Raw genomic sequence first — 12368 nt, 5'->3', positions numbered from 1 at the left:
AGCGGACTTTGTCGGCGCCTTGGCCGCGTCGGTCGCCGGCGGCTGCTTGGCCTTCTTGTTCTTGGCCATCCTGCAAGATGACTGGCGCAAATCTGCGGCCGTGTCCGGATAATATGCGCCGGATAATATTGCGGTTTCGTTCATGAAACGGTCCACTCCTTCAAACCAACGGTCCCTCTGTTGCAAAAATCCGTCGACGGATGTGGCGATCTTCCAAGTTCGATCGCCGCACGAACCTTCCGCTACAAACCCAGCGCTGCGACGACGCTTACGACCGCGTTCGCTGGACCAAGCTGCTACTAGTAGGTACTCTTGCCGGCGAGCAGGGAAACAACGAAAACCTTATAATTAATGCGCGCGATGCGAAAAGCTCTCTTCTACGCGTGCGGGCCTTCGTTTGGGCACGAGCGGTACACGGTCAGGCCTTGAATTCCGCTCTCGAACGCCAGCTTTTGGCCGGCAGGCACGAAAAACACATGCCCCGTCGACAGTTCCAGCTTGGACGTCAGCGCGTCGTCGTCGTCGTCGTCGTCGGTGGGTGAAAAGTGGGCGTACCCTTGGCCCGAGAGCACGAGCAAGATCGAAGGACCTGTTGCCGGTGCCAGCGTGTAGTGCTCCAGCGGCGCCATGTCCATGCGCTGCACCTGAAACTCGGGCACGGGCGGCGTGTACTCGGTCAATACCGCGTCGATCGCAGTGCCTTGGCCGATCGGCGGCGTGCCCGCTCTGAAAAAAGTGGTGAGTTGCACTACGTAGAGATCGCGTGTTGCTTACTCGTAGGTGAGCATGTCGCAGAGCGTCGTCTTGTCAATGAACTTGGGCGTGAGCCCGGCACGCACGACGTTGTCCGAGCACGCCATGCATTCAATGCAGTCGCCTGCAACCATGTCAGACAAGGACACGTGCTAGAGAGGTAGGTACCCGAGAGGTACGCGTGGGGCTCGTTGGCGCCGAGGAAGACTGCGTCGCCAGGCTCCATGACGAGGTAGTTGAGCAAATACGGGCAAAACGCGCCAATGTCGTTTGGGTACTGGTCGTTCAAGCGCAAAACCAGCTTCTGCAGCGGCGTGCGTTCGTCCATGGCCTCGAGACGCTCGCGGTGGTTGGCCAACTGCGCAATTGCCTCGTCGTGGTCGCAGTAGACAAGCGCCTGGAAGAACGCTCGGAGCGTGTCGCGGTCGTGGCTTTCGATGAGCGCGTTCGAGATCTCCGGGTCCACGAGCGCGCGCAGCTCCGGGACCTCCTGGATGTGTTCTACAATCTTTTCGATCGGGCGGAACCGGCACCTACAACATGCGGCGTGAGAGACCACCAGGCTGCTGAGACGAGAACGTACAGCGCTTCGAAGCGATTGACCGCGATCGCCATCTCGGGCTTGTGGTTGTCGTCCTTGTAGATGAGTGGGAACTCGGCGTGAAGCTTCTCGGCCGTATCTTTGTCCGGGTGGGCCTGGATGGACAGCGCCGTGTTTACAGAGAGGACCTTGAAGAGGTACGGAATGTCGCCGTCAATGTCGCCAAGCGCCTCGGGGTGCGCCTACGCCTCATGAGCTCTCGCCAGCATATGCGCGCGCACCTGAAGCCAATCCGAGAGGAGCTCAATCGTGCCATCGTGGCCGACGATCTTGGACGGGCCGTTGGGGTGCGTGCCCATCCAGAGCTCGGCGTACGTCTCGTCTTCTTGCACCTTGAAGGTGTGCTCGCTCGCCGACTAGAAGAGAGCTGAGCATGACGGCGCCAAGCACATGGGCGGACCTTCAAGGCGGCGACGGCGCTCTTGGAGCCCTTCTTGCCCCATGCATACTGCTGGGCGACGCACTGCAGGCGGTACATGACGAGGGACGTCCGAGGGAATTGACAGAAATGGAAAAGTGAACTTGTAACGCTGCTGTCGATTTCTCACACGCCTTTTTATTCAATTTAATTATGTGCGCGCGTATCCGGCGCACATTCCACTATATCCGGACGATGGCGTTCGAACTTCGATGGCTTGGCGGCCGCCAACGTAGAGCGTGACTAGTCCTTGCACGGGGAGTATGCAAAGCGCCTCTCGTGTCCGCCTCGCATCTGATCGTACCCAAAAGAGACGCGCGGGCGCGAAATCTGCGCCGTCAATACGACAGCGCCATCGCCGCAACTGCAATATTTGACCGTAGGACACTGGTTGGTCGTAAAATAGTGTACTTCTGAACTATGCACGATGAAATGGTATCATTCTTGCTGTTGTCAATGGAGGTAATACTACAGATGCGGGTACGTCACTACTATACAAATGACAGTGTGAGGTTTTGCAGCGCGCTCTCGCTCGCGCCGAACAGTATTAGCGATGCGGCCATGCGCAAGGTTTGGCTGCGCCACTCTTCTGCACATGACACTATTTACAGTGTCCACGTGGACGCGCTTTTACGGATACAAAAACAGATCGTCCGGATGAAATCCGAAGATTCGAAGCTGGCAGATTTTGTTGGATACGGGTCACGGACGCGGCAACAGCAGCGGCGGCGAGCATGGGCATCACGGACTGTTTACGCAACCATCGTATCCTCTTCCTCGGGCAGAGCATCTCGCTCTTCATCACGGCCACGAGCATCTGCACGCAAGAGCTCACGCTCAACTACGGGGTACGTGGCAGGCCATGGACGCTGCACGCTTGGGCTCACGGGCTCATGGATCCGACGCTCGCATTAGGTGGAGCTTGCGACGACGCAGAACGTGGGCAACTACTTTCTCTTGATCGGCTACCTCGCGCATCTATGGTGGACGACGCCCGACTTTTGCTCCGAGGTGCGCAATGACCAGTGATGGGCGAATGCCATGTTGCTGCGTGGTAGACGCCGTGGTGGCAGTATGCGCTCATCGCACTAGCGGACGTCGAAGGCAACTTTCTCACGGTCCTCGCGTACAAGTACACGACGATCACGAGCGTCATGCTGCTGGACTGCTTTACGCTGCCCGTGGTCATGTTCCTGTCCATCAATTTCCTCGACGCCAAGGTAATGTGTAATGAGGCGACGAAGCATGCTGACGCCTCTGTAGTACACGCGCGTGCATTTCACCGGCGTCGCCTTGTGCTTGTCAGGCATCACGTTTCTCATGATCTCGGACATTGTCCGGGCGCAGGACCAAGTGGATGCGTCGACGGACTGGCACGCGCTCTTTGGCGACCTACTTTGCCTTCTTGGCTCGACGATCTACGCCATCTCGAACGTGGCCCAAGAGCACTGCGTGAAGACCAAGTCTCGGGTACGCATGCAATCGAAGCGCGCGTGCCTCATGCTTGCACTTCGTAGCGGGAGTTTCTTGGTATGCTCGGTCTCTTTGGCTTTGCCCTCAGCGCCGTCCAAGCCTACGCGTACGAGCGCCACACCTTTGAGGCCATCGAGTGGTATTGTCATGTTCATTTTTGATTGAGGTAAATCCACTGGTGTAGGTCCACGGGAAGCGTCATCTTCTTTATCGGTTACGTCCTCGGGCTCTTCCTCATGTACTCGGTCACCTCGGTATGACATCAAATGCCAAGAACACACTCATGCTTGGATCTTACTAGGTCATGCTCCGGGAAGGCGACGCGGCGATCTTCAACATGTCGCTTCTCACGTCCGACTTTTTCGGTGTCGTCGCGGGCGTCTACTTGTTCCAGCAGTCGCTCAGTTGGCTCTACTGCGTCGGCTTCGTCTTCATCATATCGGGCCTCGTTGTCTACAGCCGCGCGCCGCCGCCGACCGCACGTGGCATTGAGGGACACAAGGCCGATGACGCCACCATTCGGCTGCTACCCGAATCCAAGTAGCTCTACCACTTCCGTTCTACTAGTCTTCAATGTACATTGTACGCAACGAAGCTCTTTCGAATAATGGAACACATATCCAAGTTGTGAACTGGTTCATGCAGTAGTTGTAAAATTAATCCTTCTTGACGTCAAGGCTCTCGAGGGCCTTGGCGGCAGCGTCGCCGGCCGAGGTGTCCTCAGCGTCAGCGCCAGCTTCGAGGGCCTTGTTGGTCTTCTTGGCGTTGTCGTGGGCTTCCTTGAACGCCTGGGCGTTCTCGGCGTTGGCGAAACGCAGCGCGAACGTCTTGGCCTCGACGACGCCCTCCGAGAAATCGTAGCACGTCCAGACCCAGGCGCGGTCGCTGCCCATGTTGGCACCCAACTCGGCGCGCGACTCGACCAAGTGGTTGATCGTGATCTTGAGCGTCTTCTCCTGGCGCATGAGCATGCGGACCTTGCCGGCCTCCTTGTGCTTAAGGAAGCGGACGTTGCCGACACCACGCTCGCACCACGTCTTGGTGCCCGTGCCCTTGTCAAGGAGCGTCTCACGGTAGTCAAAGAGCTTGGCGCGCCTATATGTGTTTATGAGCATGTTGCGTATCTTTGGAGAGCTCGTATTGCGTACATGGCGAAGAGGACTTCCTCGTCTTCCTCACCCGAGACGACCTCGACTTCGTTGAGCTTGACGACGGGCTCGAAGTAAGCCTGCGGCTCCTCCGACTCGCCCGTCTCGACGCCGGCGTCCTCGTGGTCCTCGGCCTCGGCGGCGACCGCGGCCGCAGTTTCGTGCTTGACTTCTTCAGTGGACATGTTGCTCCTTCGCGTTGAAATGAAAAATACTATCGGCTGATACAAACGCCAAGTATCAAAATCCCGCCGCCGCCGCCGCCTCTGCCCCAAAAGCCCAAGCCAATCCTAGCATCGATTTAGCGACATTTCTGCCAATCACACACGCGTATTCCCCCCACCACTCATATCGGTTTTAAAATTTTGAGCATCATTTATTCAATTAGCTTGATGATTGTATTGAGCGCGGCCTGCGTCTTTTAAATTGATGGCCGTTGTATTTTTCTCGAAGTCTCTCCCTTCGCGCCGCCACGTATCCGGATGCCACGGCTTTGGCTAAATGCACGCCAATTGATTCCCTCAGGATCCATCCTTCGCGTGCCAAGATGGGTTCCGTGAGCTTATTACGACAAAGGGCATGGACGTGTTATGATGGAGCTATATCTAGGCTCGACTAGTAGGGCATACCAAATATGCAGGCCACAGCGTACTAATCGCGATAGCTTGCGGTGTTGAATTACTTTGAAGGGTTGCAGCAAGTCCACCAACACTGGTCCAACAACGTCATTTTACGATGCCATTATGGCTTGTAACAAGAAGAATAGAGAGCTCAGCTGCATTTCTTTGTTTCTTCTTTTGGCGAGATACTTAAGTCGAGCACGATTATCAACATCGACGGGTTGTGTTGTCCCGTGGTCTATCTTCTACTAGCCACTTCCTAGCAGTGTACTGCACGAGTACGCATTATGTCACAAGGTGACTCTTGCACGCATCAGAACCACACCACTCGGTCGTCGATCGCAAATGAGAGAAGATGCAGTCGTCCTTCCGAACGCCCACAGCAAAGGCGCTGTTCAAAATGTCATAAAGCTGCGTGGATTTAGCCTCAATCAAAAAGATCGTCACTTCGTGTCTCGAACCGCGTCCCAGCCGCAAGTTGCAACGGTTAAAACTCAAGACTGAAAACATGGCATTGAGCTCAAAACTTCAAGAATTGAGTTGAGTGCGCAGTCACGGAAGGAAGATTGTATTGCGATGATGCAACTGCCCGTCGGCGTCGAAGACGCAATCTCGCGCGTGCTCCCGTCCGAGGACGTGCTCGACCGCGCCGAGTTTGACTGCGTCGAGTTCATCAACCGCAACTTCCCCGACGAGTCGTCGCTCGCTGACATCGAGCCCTTTGTGAGCCGCCTCAACGGGCGCATGAAAGAGCTCGACGAGAACCTCTCGCACGCCTCCCAGGAGCAGTCGCTCGCCGCGCATCAGGCCTTGGCCGACCTCAAGGAGGCGCAGAAGGCCGTCTCGCAGCTCTACACCAAGATCTACGACATTCGCGGCAAGGCCGAGCAGTCGGAGGTCATGGTGCAGGAGATCTGCCGCGATATCAAGCAGCTCGACTACGCCAAGCGCCATTTACAAACGTCGATCACGGCGCTAAAGCGATTGCACATGCTCGTGACCGCAGTCGACCAGCTCGAGTACATGGCGTCGCAGCGGCTGTACAAGGAAGCCGCGAGTCTCATGGAGGCCGTCAACAGTCTCTTTACGCACTTTGAGGGCTACACCAAGGTGACCAAGATCATGGAGCTGCAAAAGTCGGTCCATGCGATCCGGGTCGACCTCGAGACGCAGATTTTCGGCGACTTCCAGGTCATTGGCCCTCTCGCGTCCGTCGACGCGATCGCCAAGGACGAGGCCGAGATGCAGCACATGTTCAAGAACCTCACGACCGCGTGCGCGGTTGTGTCGGCGCTCGGGCACGAGACGCGCGCCAAGCTCGTGACGACATTTTGCACCGAGCAGCTTGTGGTACGAAAGATCGCGTCAATCTCAATCTCAAAACAAAGTGCTTGTAGCCTTACGAAAAAGCGTTTGGTGGCAAGGCCGTCGCCGGTGGCCTGAGCAACATTGACGCGCGCTTTGCATGGTTCTTCCAGCTCATCGCAGCCATCGAGTCGCGCATGGAGGCCATCTTCCCCGTGCACTGGCAAATGAGTCGCCGCCTCTGCCTCTTCTTTTGCGAGCGCACGCGCGTGCACCTCTTGTCGCAGCTCGGCGCCGTCGGCTCGGACGAGCTCGATGTCACGTCGCTCCTCAAGGCACTCCAAAAAGCACTGCTCTTTGAGCGCGAAGTCGTCCAGCGCTACGAGGTAAGAACTGATTGGCTCCAAGCTGTACAAGAACGTCATCGACGTTGCGGATAGGGGGATGTCGACGACAATCGGCCCGAACTGAACGAGAAGGGACAGCTCATCGACCCGGCGTCCGCCGAGGGCATCAAGCGCCGGCTGCTGCGGCAGAAGCGCGTCGCCGAGCAAAAGGCGATCCGTGCCGAGCTCCAGACAAAGGCGCAGAACGAAGAGCACATGGGCGTGAGCCACGAGCACGAAGAGACGATTCCGTCGCTCCAGGGCGTGCTTTCGCGGACCTTTGACCCGTACATGACGGCGTACGTGGCGCTCGAGCGTAAAAACATGGTACGTTGTCGCTTGATACGTTGAAAGATTGATCACTGGGCGGTAGGAAGCGATGCTCCATGAGGTCATGGGGTCCGAACTCGTCGACCGCAACGGCGCATTGCCTGTCTTTTCGTCGTCGGTCAACATGTTTGCGTACATTCGCAACAGCGTCAAGCGCTGCACGGCGCTCACGAATGGCCAAACCTTTTTTGATTTGCATCTCGAGTTCAAGCACTGCGTCTCGCTGTACGCCCAGCGCCTCCTTGCCAAGTTGCCGGCGTTCGCGGTCAGTGATTCGGCGTCGGCAAGCGCGGCCCGGTGGCGGCTCGCCGAAAAGCAAGAGGAAGAGCTGTGCTTTGTCATCAACACGGCCGAGTACTGCGCGGAAACCGTACGTCGTCATAGTATGCGACATGTTCAACAACAACAACAACACAATGCGTAGCTCCCGTCGCTCGAAGATGTGATCCGCGCCAAGATTGACCCGGCGTACACGGACGCGATCGAGCTCGCCAAGGAGACAGACACGTGCCACGACGTGGCGACCGCGGCCATGAAGTGCATTGTCCTCGGCCTCGACAACCTCCTCGACGACGAGTGGACCAACATGCAGCGCGTGAACTGGGCCTCGTTTGAGAACGTCGGTGACGAGAGCGCGTACGTCATGGCGATCGCCGACAAGCTCCGGCCGTTCGTCCCGACGCTCCACAGCATGCTCTCGGGGCTGTATTTCACCAACTTTTGCGACAAGCTCGCGGCCGCGGTCGTACCCAAGGTGCTCGGGAGCATCCTCAAGTGCAAGCGAGTGAGCGCCGTCGCGACGCAGCAGCTGCTTTTGGATGTGCATGCGCTCAAGATGCTCTTTCTCAACCTCCCGGCCATGGGCCGTGAGGGCGAAGTTGGCGGCGTCACCGTGCCCGCGCGCTACGCCAAGTTTGTCAACGCCGAAATGGCGCACGTCGAAGCCGTGCTCAAGCTCATTGGGACGCCAACGGAAATGCTCGTCGAGAGCTTCAAGATCATGTGGCCCGACGGCAACGCGGCGGACTTTCAGGGCATCTTGAACATGAAGGGGCTCAAAAAGACCGACCAGCTTGCGCTTTTGGAGCAACTCGGCCTCCAAGCCGCCGCCCCCAAGCAGCGCAGCATGGCCGGCGTCGAAGAAAAAGTGACCGACATGACGGAAAGCTTGAAGACCAACATGCAGAAAATGGCCAAGGCCACCAACCCTTTCAACTACATGGGCTCGACCACGACGCAGTAGCAATTGCATTACTTGTCCTCTCAATGATGTTGCTGTCATCTTGCATTAGACGTAAATGCAGTTTTACATATCTCGGTTACCCGCCTCACACTTATCTTTGAAATACGCACTTCAGACTGCAGACTTCGGGTCGATTAACAGCAAATGAGGTATTATCCTGTTTTGTTTCACTGTTTCGAACATTGCCAGCCTCTCGAGAACGTCATTGGGGCTGTTGATGTGCTCGTATGCTGTATCTGCTGCTTGGTCGTGGTTGATTGCTTCTGCGTCACTACCGATTCCATCCGGTTCGGCGAGTTTACGTCTTGGCGATCTTGGTCTGGAGACCGCGATTGAACTTGGCGAGCTTGTGCAGATCGTGGCGCAGGCCCTGCGATTGAGCGAACAGAACCTGAGCGCGCTCGAGGCTGCCGTCACGCTGGGCGGCCAGCTTCGTGAGCTCGGAGATGAGAGCTGTCTCTTTGATCGAGTGATCGTGGCGCAGCTTGGCATCCGAGGCAGCCAAGGCTTTCTGGTGTTCTTCCTGCAGCGTCGTCGTCACAGCGGCGATGCTGGCTTGGTGCTCGACACGCAAGGTCGTGGCCAACGCCGCCAACTGCATCTGGCAGTCGGTGCGGAGGCTCTCGAGGTGTTCTTCGTACTCGGCGCGCAAGGCAGCGAGCTCACGGGCGTGGCGTCCAGCGACGACCATCACTTCCGGCGCTGTTGCCGCGCGCTGCGTGCGCGTGGGGATAGTCGCGGCGGTGCGTGTGCAGGCAGCCGAGGCGGCGCGCGTCGTACGGGCCGACGTTGTCGGTCCAGGCTTGGCCTTGGAGGCCGCGTTCGTGGAGGAGTTCCAGCGAGGTGCTTGCATTTCAATCGTGATCGAAATATGAGCGCCTTCATTTAGACATCACCGAGCTTTTGCGTTGGGAAAAGCGAGACCCTAGCCCTTCTCTTGATATTTGTATGCCATCGAGTGTAAAAGTGTCGTCGAGCCAGTGGCGATGCTTTCGTGTTTGAGCCTTACACTAGTACGGCGCTCCGCTCTGGTCTAACAGCGCCGCGGTGCATGGTGGCGTTAGGCTTGAATCGACGTCGTCTCCTTGGTGTCCTTGAGCTTGCGGATCTCGACCCGCATGCTCTCGAGCGCCTTCTTGGTCTTCTACGGCCACGACAGGTGGGTTTGACGTAGGGATATTGGTCGTCGTACTTCGTTGGTGGCGAGCGCATACTCAAGGCAGTCGTTCTTGTGCTGCAGCATATCGACGAAAAAGATGCGCTTGAAGGACGTGTAGCCGAGAACCCACGCAGGAAAGAGCCTAAGAAGACGTCGTCAGATCGTCCGTCGTACCCCGAAGCGTACGCATGCACGAGCAAGATCATCTCATTCGGCGTCGTCTGCGGCAGAAGCATAAACAGCGGGTTGTAGCCCATGAAGCGAATGCTCATCTCAAACACAAGAACCTAGAAGCATCCTATACGATCAAGCGCAAACGACACGTGGTAACGGACGACCAAGAGACCGGCGGTCGCGAGGTCCCGCGCATGGGCGTACTTGCGTCCGACCGTCGTTGCGTAGCTAGAGTATCGCAATGAGTCGTCAGCGTGAACAGCTTTCGGTACGTACATGCCAACAAGCCAGAGGACGTAGAAGAGCGCGAGGTTGTATGGCATGTGAGCACTCAGGAGCGTCTCAAAATTCGGGCCCCACACCTCGAATGCTCGGCGCGTGCCATCGTCGTAGAGTTTCTGCCAAGCATGAGTCTTCACCGACGAGAACAAGGGCGCCGTACGTCGTAAGCGGCGTCAAAGACAGCCCAGATGTCGGGGCTCATTTGGCCGCTCGTAAAGTACTGCTTCAAGTGGCTGTACTGCTGCGCCCAGACGTACTTGGGGCCGTAGCGCGAGACCTACACACGGCGCGTCAATCGAGCCATAGCAATACCGACGTACGCTGAGAAGGCGGTAGGGGCTCGACTCGGACAGCTTCTTGCGCACAAGCTAGAGGTCCATGAGGAGTGCATGCGAGCAGCGCCATGCGCCTACCAGCGGCAGGAAGGTCGACATGAGCGCGAGCGACGCGATCCATATGATGGCCTTGGACGGCGTGACCTGCTTCCCTTGGCGCTCGAGGTAGCCGATGAGGAGCGCATGGAGCGGCGCGATGAAGACGAGATAGTAGACCAGCCACAGGCAATCTTCCTTCGTCTCCCACCAGACTTCCATGCTTCGTGTTTCGAATCTGCCTATTTTCAGGCCATATCCGAATTTCAACCTTCGGTCCGAAAACCATTTTAAAAAAATTGTACATTAAAATACACGTTGAAGTTGCAACCATCAGGTCGATGTCTCCTTGTCCAGCGTGCTCATGACGCGCTCGCAGAGCTCAAGAAGCCCTTCGTGCTGCTTCTGTTTGGTGTTGTAAATGTAGCGCACGTTGCGCACCGCGCCCGCCCGCACCAGCATCAGCCGATAGTGATCTACGCAAACTGGCGTCAGAGCGTGCCACGTCACAAGAGTACGCACTGCTGATCATGAGCCGCTCCATGAGGCAGAGGCACTGCTCCAAGACAAAAGTTTCTGTAGGAAAACTCGTGAGCGACGAGACCGCAAACGTGTGAGCCCCGTGCTGCATGAGACCTTGGATGCGTGTGGCCTGGGGCGCGGGCCGGCCGCCTACGTCGCCATCGTTATTGGAGATTCCACATATTATTGCTCATAGCTGTACCTGCTGGCACGTGCAGCGACATGCTCGAAAAGATCGCGGCGGCTAAGAACACGAGATGACCAATGCTATCGTGGTACTTGTCGCTGAGCTGCTCGACGGCGTTGATGATGACGTTGGCCCCATCGAGTTGCGTGAGCAAATCTTTGGCCGCTTCTATAGAAATCGTGACGCTAAATTTAGCAACGCACTGTACCGTCGTCGCGCAGCGTCGTTTCGAGAAGACGCAGGATGCTGTACGCGGTCGAGACGAGCAAGTCGCGGCTGTGCAGGCAGTGCAGCGCGCGCTCGAGGACGCTGCACTGCAGTATCCCGCGCTTGCTTGGATCTACCGTTGTCTGGATCACAATTCCGATGCGAGAACAACCCAAGTACGAGGGTGGGCAACCAGACACACAAAAAACACACGAGCGATGGCCTCCAGCACAGCTGCGTGCTTGGCATGCTCGTCGAGGCCGTGCGAAAGCAGCGGAAACAAGCTGATTTTGAGGACGATTTCCGTGTTGGCCACTGTGCACAATAAGAGTTTCAAGAGAACGTCACGACCCCACGTACCATTCTTGTAGCAGAGATCGCCGATGGCTCTGACGCCGCAGAGATACGTTGCCAGAGGCGTACTCTCGGCAACGAGCAGTGTTCGAATGGCCTCGAGAGCGCCACTTTGCACCATTTCCACTTGGTTTTCATCTACAGCGCCCGTCGTGAGCGATTTCCGATCTGCAATGGCGCACCGTGGGGTGCCCGCGGGTAGTCGTAGCACAGCGTCGATGTGAGTGCACAGCCATGAGCTTGAAGCTCGTCGTCGACGGCAGTGGCTTGCATGCCACGAAGCACGAGGCGCCACAAGCCATGGCGCACGATGGCCGACTGGAGCTCGGCGGTCGAGTGCTCTACGTTATGGGTGCTGATTCACACTCCAGGCGAGAAGCCAAACCGTCGTATATCACGAGTGCGTCGAGCAAGATACTCAGCTGCAGGAGAAACCCGGGCTGCGTTGCATGCAGCTCGATGTGGGCGGCGAGGCGACTCACCACGTGGCACTGCGCCATGCGCTCGCGGCTGGTCGCGTCGTCCCGAATGCACCGGTGCAGCTCGGCGAGGACGCGCTGCACTGCAACTACGTCCTTTCCATGCTGCTCCAGAAGACGCAGAAGGTCTTCCGGCGCCGTGCGATAGAACTGCATCGGTCGTCCGGCCGGCCGTTGAAACGTCCGTGTCTCTTGCCCGGAAGCTGCAACTGATGCGCATCTTGGACCACTACGTTCCCTTCTAGACCACCAACGAATGCAGCTGTAGGAACTTCGCTTGCTATGGAGCTAAGATGTACACGCTGCATCCACCAAGCAGGCGGCGCCATTTCCTGCCTTTCTCGCAAAGCAAGATC

The 12368-nt window shown here is 57.3% G+C and overlaps 7 protein-coding genes across 7 annotated transcripts; 2 read left to right on the top strand and 5 right to left on the bottom strand.

Moving 5' to 3' along the window:
- Window positions 1-325: 325 nt before the first annotated feature.
- On the bottom strand, window positions 326-1873 carry SDRG_04270 (phosphomannose isomerase type I). Its single transcript, XM_008609935.1, has 6 exons — window positions 1755-1873; window positions 1576-1710; window positions 1337-1536; window positions 922-1286; window positions 775-877; window positions 326-726 (listed from the first exon to the last, which is right to left on the bottom strand). The coding sequence occupies exons 1-6, from the start codon at window positions 1830-1832 to the stop codon at window positions 378-380; spliced, it is 1230 nt and encodes a 409-aa protein (XP_008608157.1). The 5' UTR covers window positions 1833-1873; the 3' UTR covers window positions 326-377.
- A 597-nt stretch (window positions 1874-2470) lies between these two features.
- SDRG_04269 (hypothetical protein) lies at window positions 2471-3885 on the top strand. The gene is made up of 7 exons (XM_008609934.1): window positions 2471-2620; window positions 2688-2783; window positions 2831-2992; window positions 3036-3242; window positions 3290-3384; window positions 3430-3499; window positions 3547-3885. Exons 1-7 carry the CDS (start codon window positions 2507-2509, stop codon window positions 3787-3789), a joined length of 987 nt encoding a protein of 328 aa, XP_008608156.1. The 5' UTR covers window positions 2471-2506; the 3' UTR covers window positions 3790-3885.
- On the bottom strand, window positions 3829-4687 carry SDRG_04268 (hypothetical protein). Its single transcript, XM_008609933.1, has 2 exons — window positions 4394-4687; window positions 3829-4340 (listed from the first exon to the last, which is right to left on the bottom strand). The coding sequence occupies exons 1-2, from the start codon at window positions 4576-4578 to the stop codon at window positions 3902-3904; spliced, it is 624 nt and encodes a 207-aa protein (XP_008608155.1). The 5' UTR covers window positions 4579-4687; the 3' UTR covers window positions 3829-3901.
- An 873-nt stretch (window positions 4688-5560) lies between these two features.
- On the top strand, window positions 5561-8315 carry SDRG_04267 (hypothetical protein). The gene is made up of 5 exons (XM_008609932.1): window positions 5561-6363; window positions 6411-6704; window positions 6759-7031; window positions 7078-7404; window positions 7459-8315. Exons 1-5 carry the CDS (start codon window positions 5590-5592, stop codon window positions 8275-8277), a joined length of 2487 nt encoding a protein of 828 aa, XP_008608154.1. The 5' UTR covers window positions 5561-5589; the 3' UTR covers window positions 8278-8315.
- A 260-nt stretch (window positions 8316-8575) lies between these two features.
- SDRG_04266 (hypothetical protein) lies at window positions 8576-9183 on the bottom strand (the record flags this gene model as incomplete). The annotated part of the gene is made up of 1 exon (XM_008609931.1): window positions 8576-9183. The coding sequence occupies exon 1, from the start codon at window positions 9128-9130 to the stop codon at window positions 8576-8578; it is 555 nt and encodes a 184-aa protein (XP_008608153.1). The 5' UTR covers window positions 9131-9183.
- A 31-nt stretch (window positions 9184-9214) lies between these two features.
- On the bottom strand, window positions 9215-10515 carry SDRG_04265 (hypothetical protein). Its single transcript, XM_008609930.1, has 8 exons — window positions 10306-10515; window positions 10213-10260; window positions 10053-10169; window positions 9887-10008; window positions 9772-9838; window positions 9623-9723; window positions 9470-9578; window positions 9215-9421 (listed from the first exon to the last, which is right to left on the bottom strand). The coding sequence occupies exons 1-8, from the start codon at window positions 10483-10485 to the stop codon at window positions 9338-9340; spliced, it is 828 nt and encodes a 275-aa protein (XP_008608152.1). The 5' UTR covers window positions 10486-10515; the 3' UTR covers window positions 9215-9337.
- Window positions 10516-10563: 48 nt separating this feature from the next.
- Window positions 10564-12243, bottom strand: SDRG_04264 (hypothetical protein). The gene is made up of 7 exons (XM_008609929.1): window positions 11919-12243; window positions 11716-11874; window positions 11360-11671; window positions 11181-11312; window positions 10988-11140; window positions 10786-10935; window positions 10564-10739 (listed from the first exon to the last, which is right to left on the bottom strand). The coding sequence occupies exons 1-7, from the start codon at window positions 12166-12168 to the stop codon at window positions 10597-10599; spliced, it is 1299 nt and encodes a 432-aa protein (XP_008608151.1). The 5' UTR covers window positions 12169-12243; the 3' UTR covers window positions 10564-10596.
- Between the last annotated feature and the right edge of the window lie 125 nt (window positions 12244-12368).

This window comes from Saprolegnia diclina (genome assembly GCF_000281045.1).
Source record: "Saprolegnia diclina VS20 unplaced genomic scaffold supercont1.10, whole genome shotgun sequence".
Taxonomy (NCBI): Eukaryota; Oomycota; class Saprolegniomycetes; order Saprolegniales; family Saprolegniaceae; genus Saprolegnia; species Saprolegnia diclina.
The sequence above is the reverse complement of the archived record's forward strand: the minus strand, read 5'-3'. Positions and strand labels throughout refer to the sequence as shown.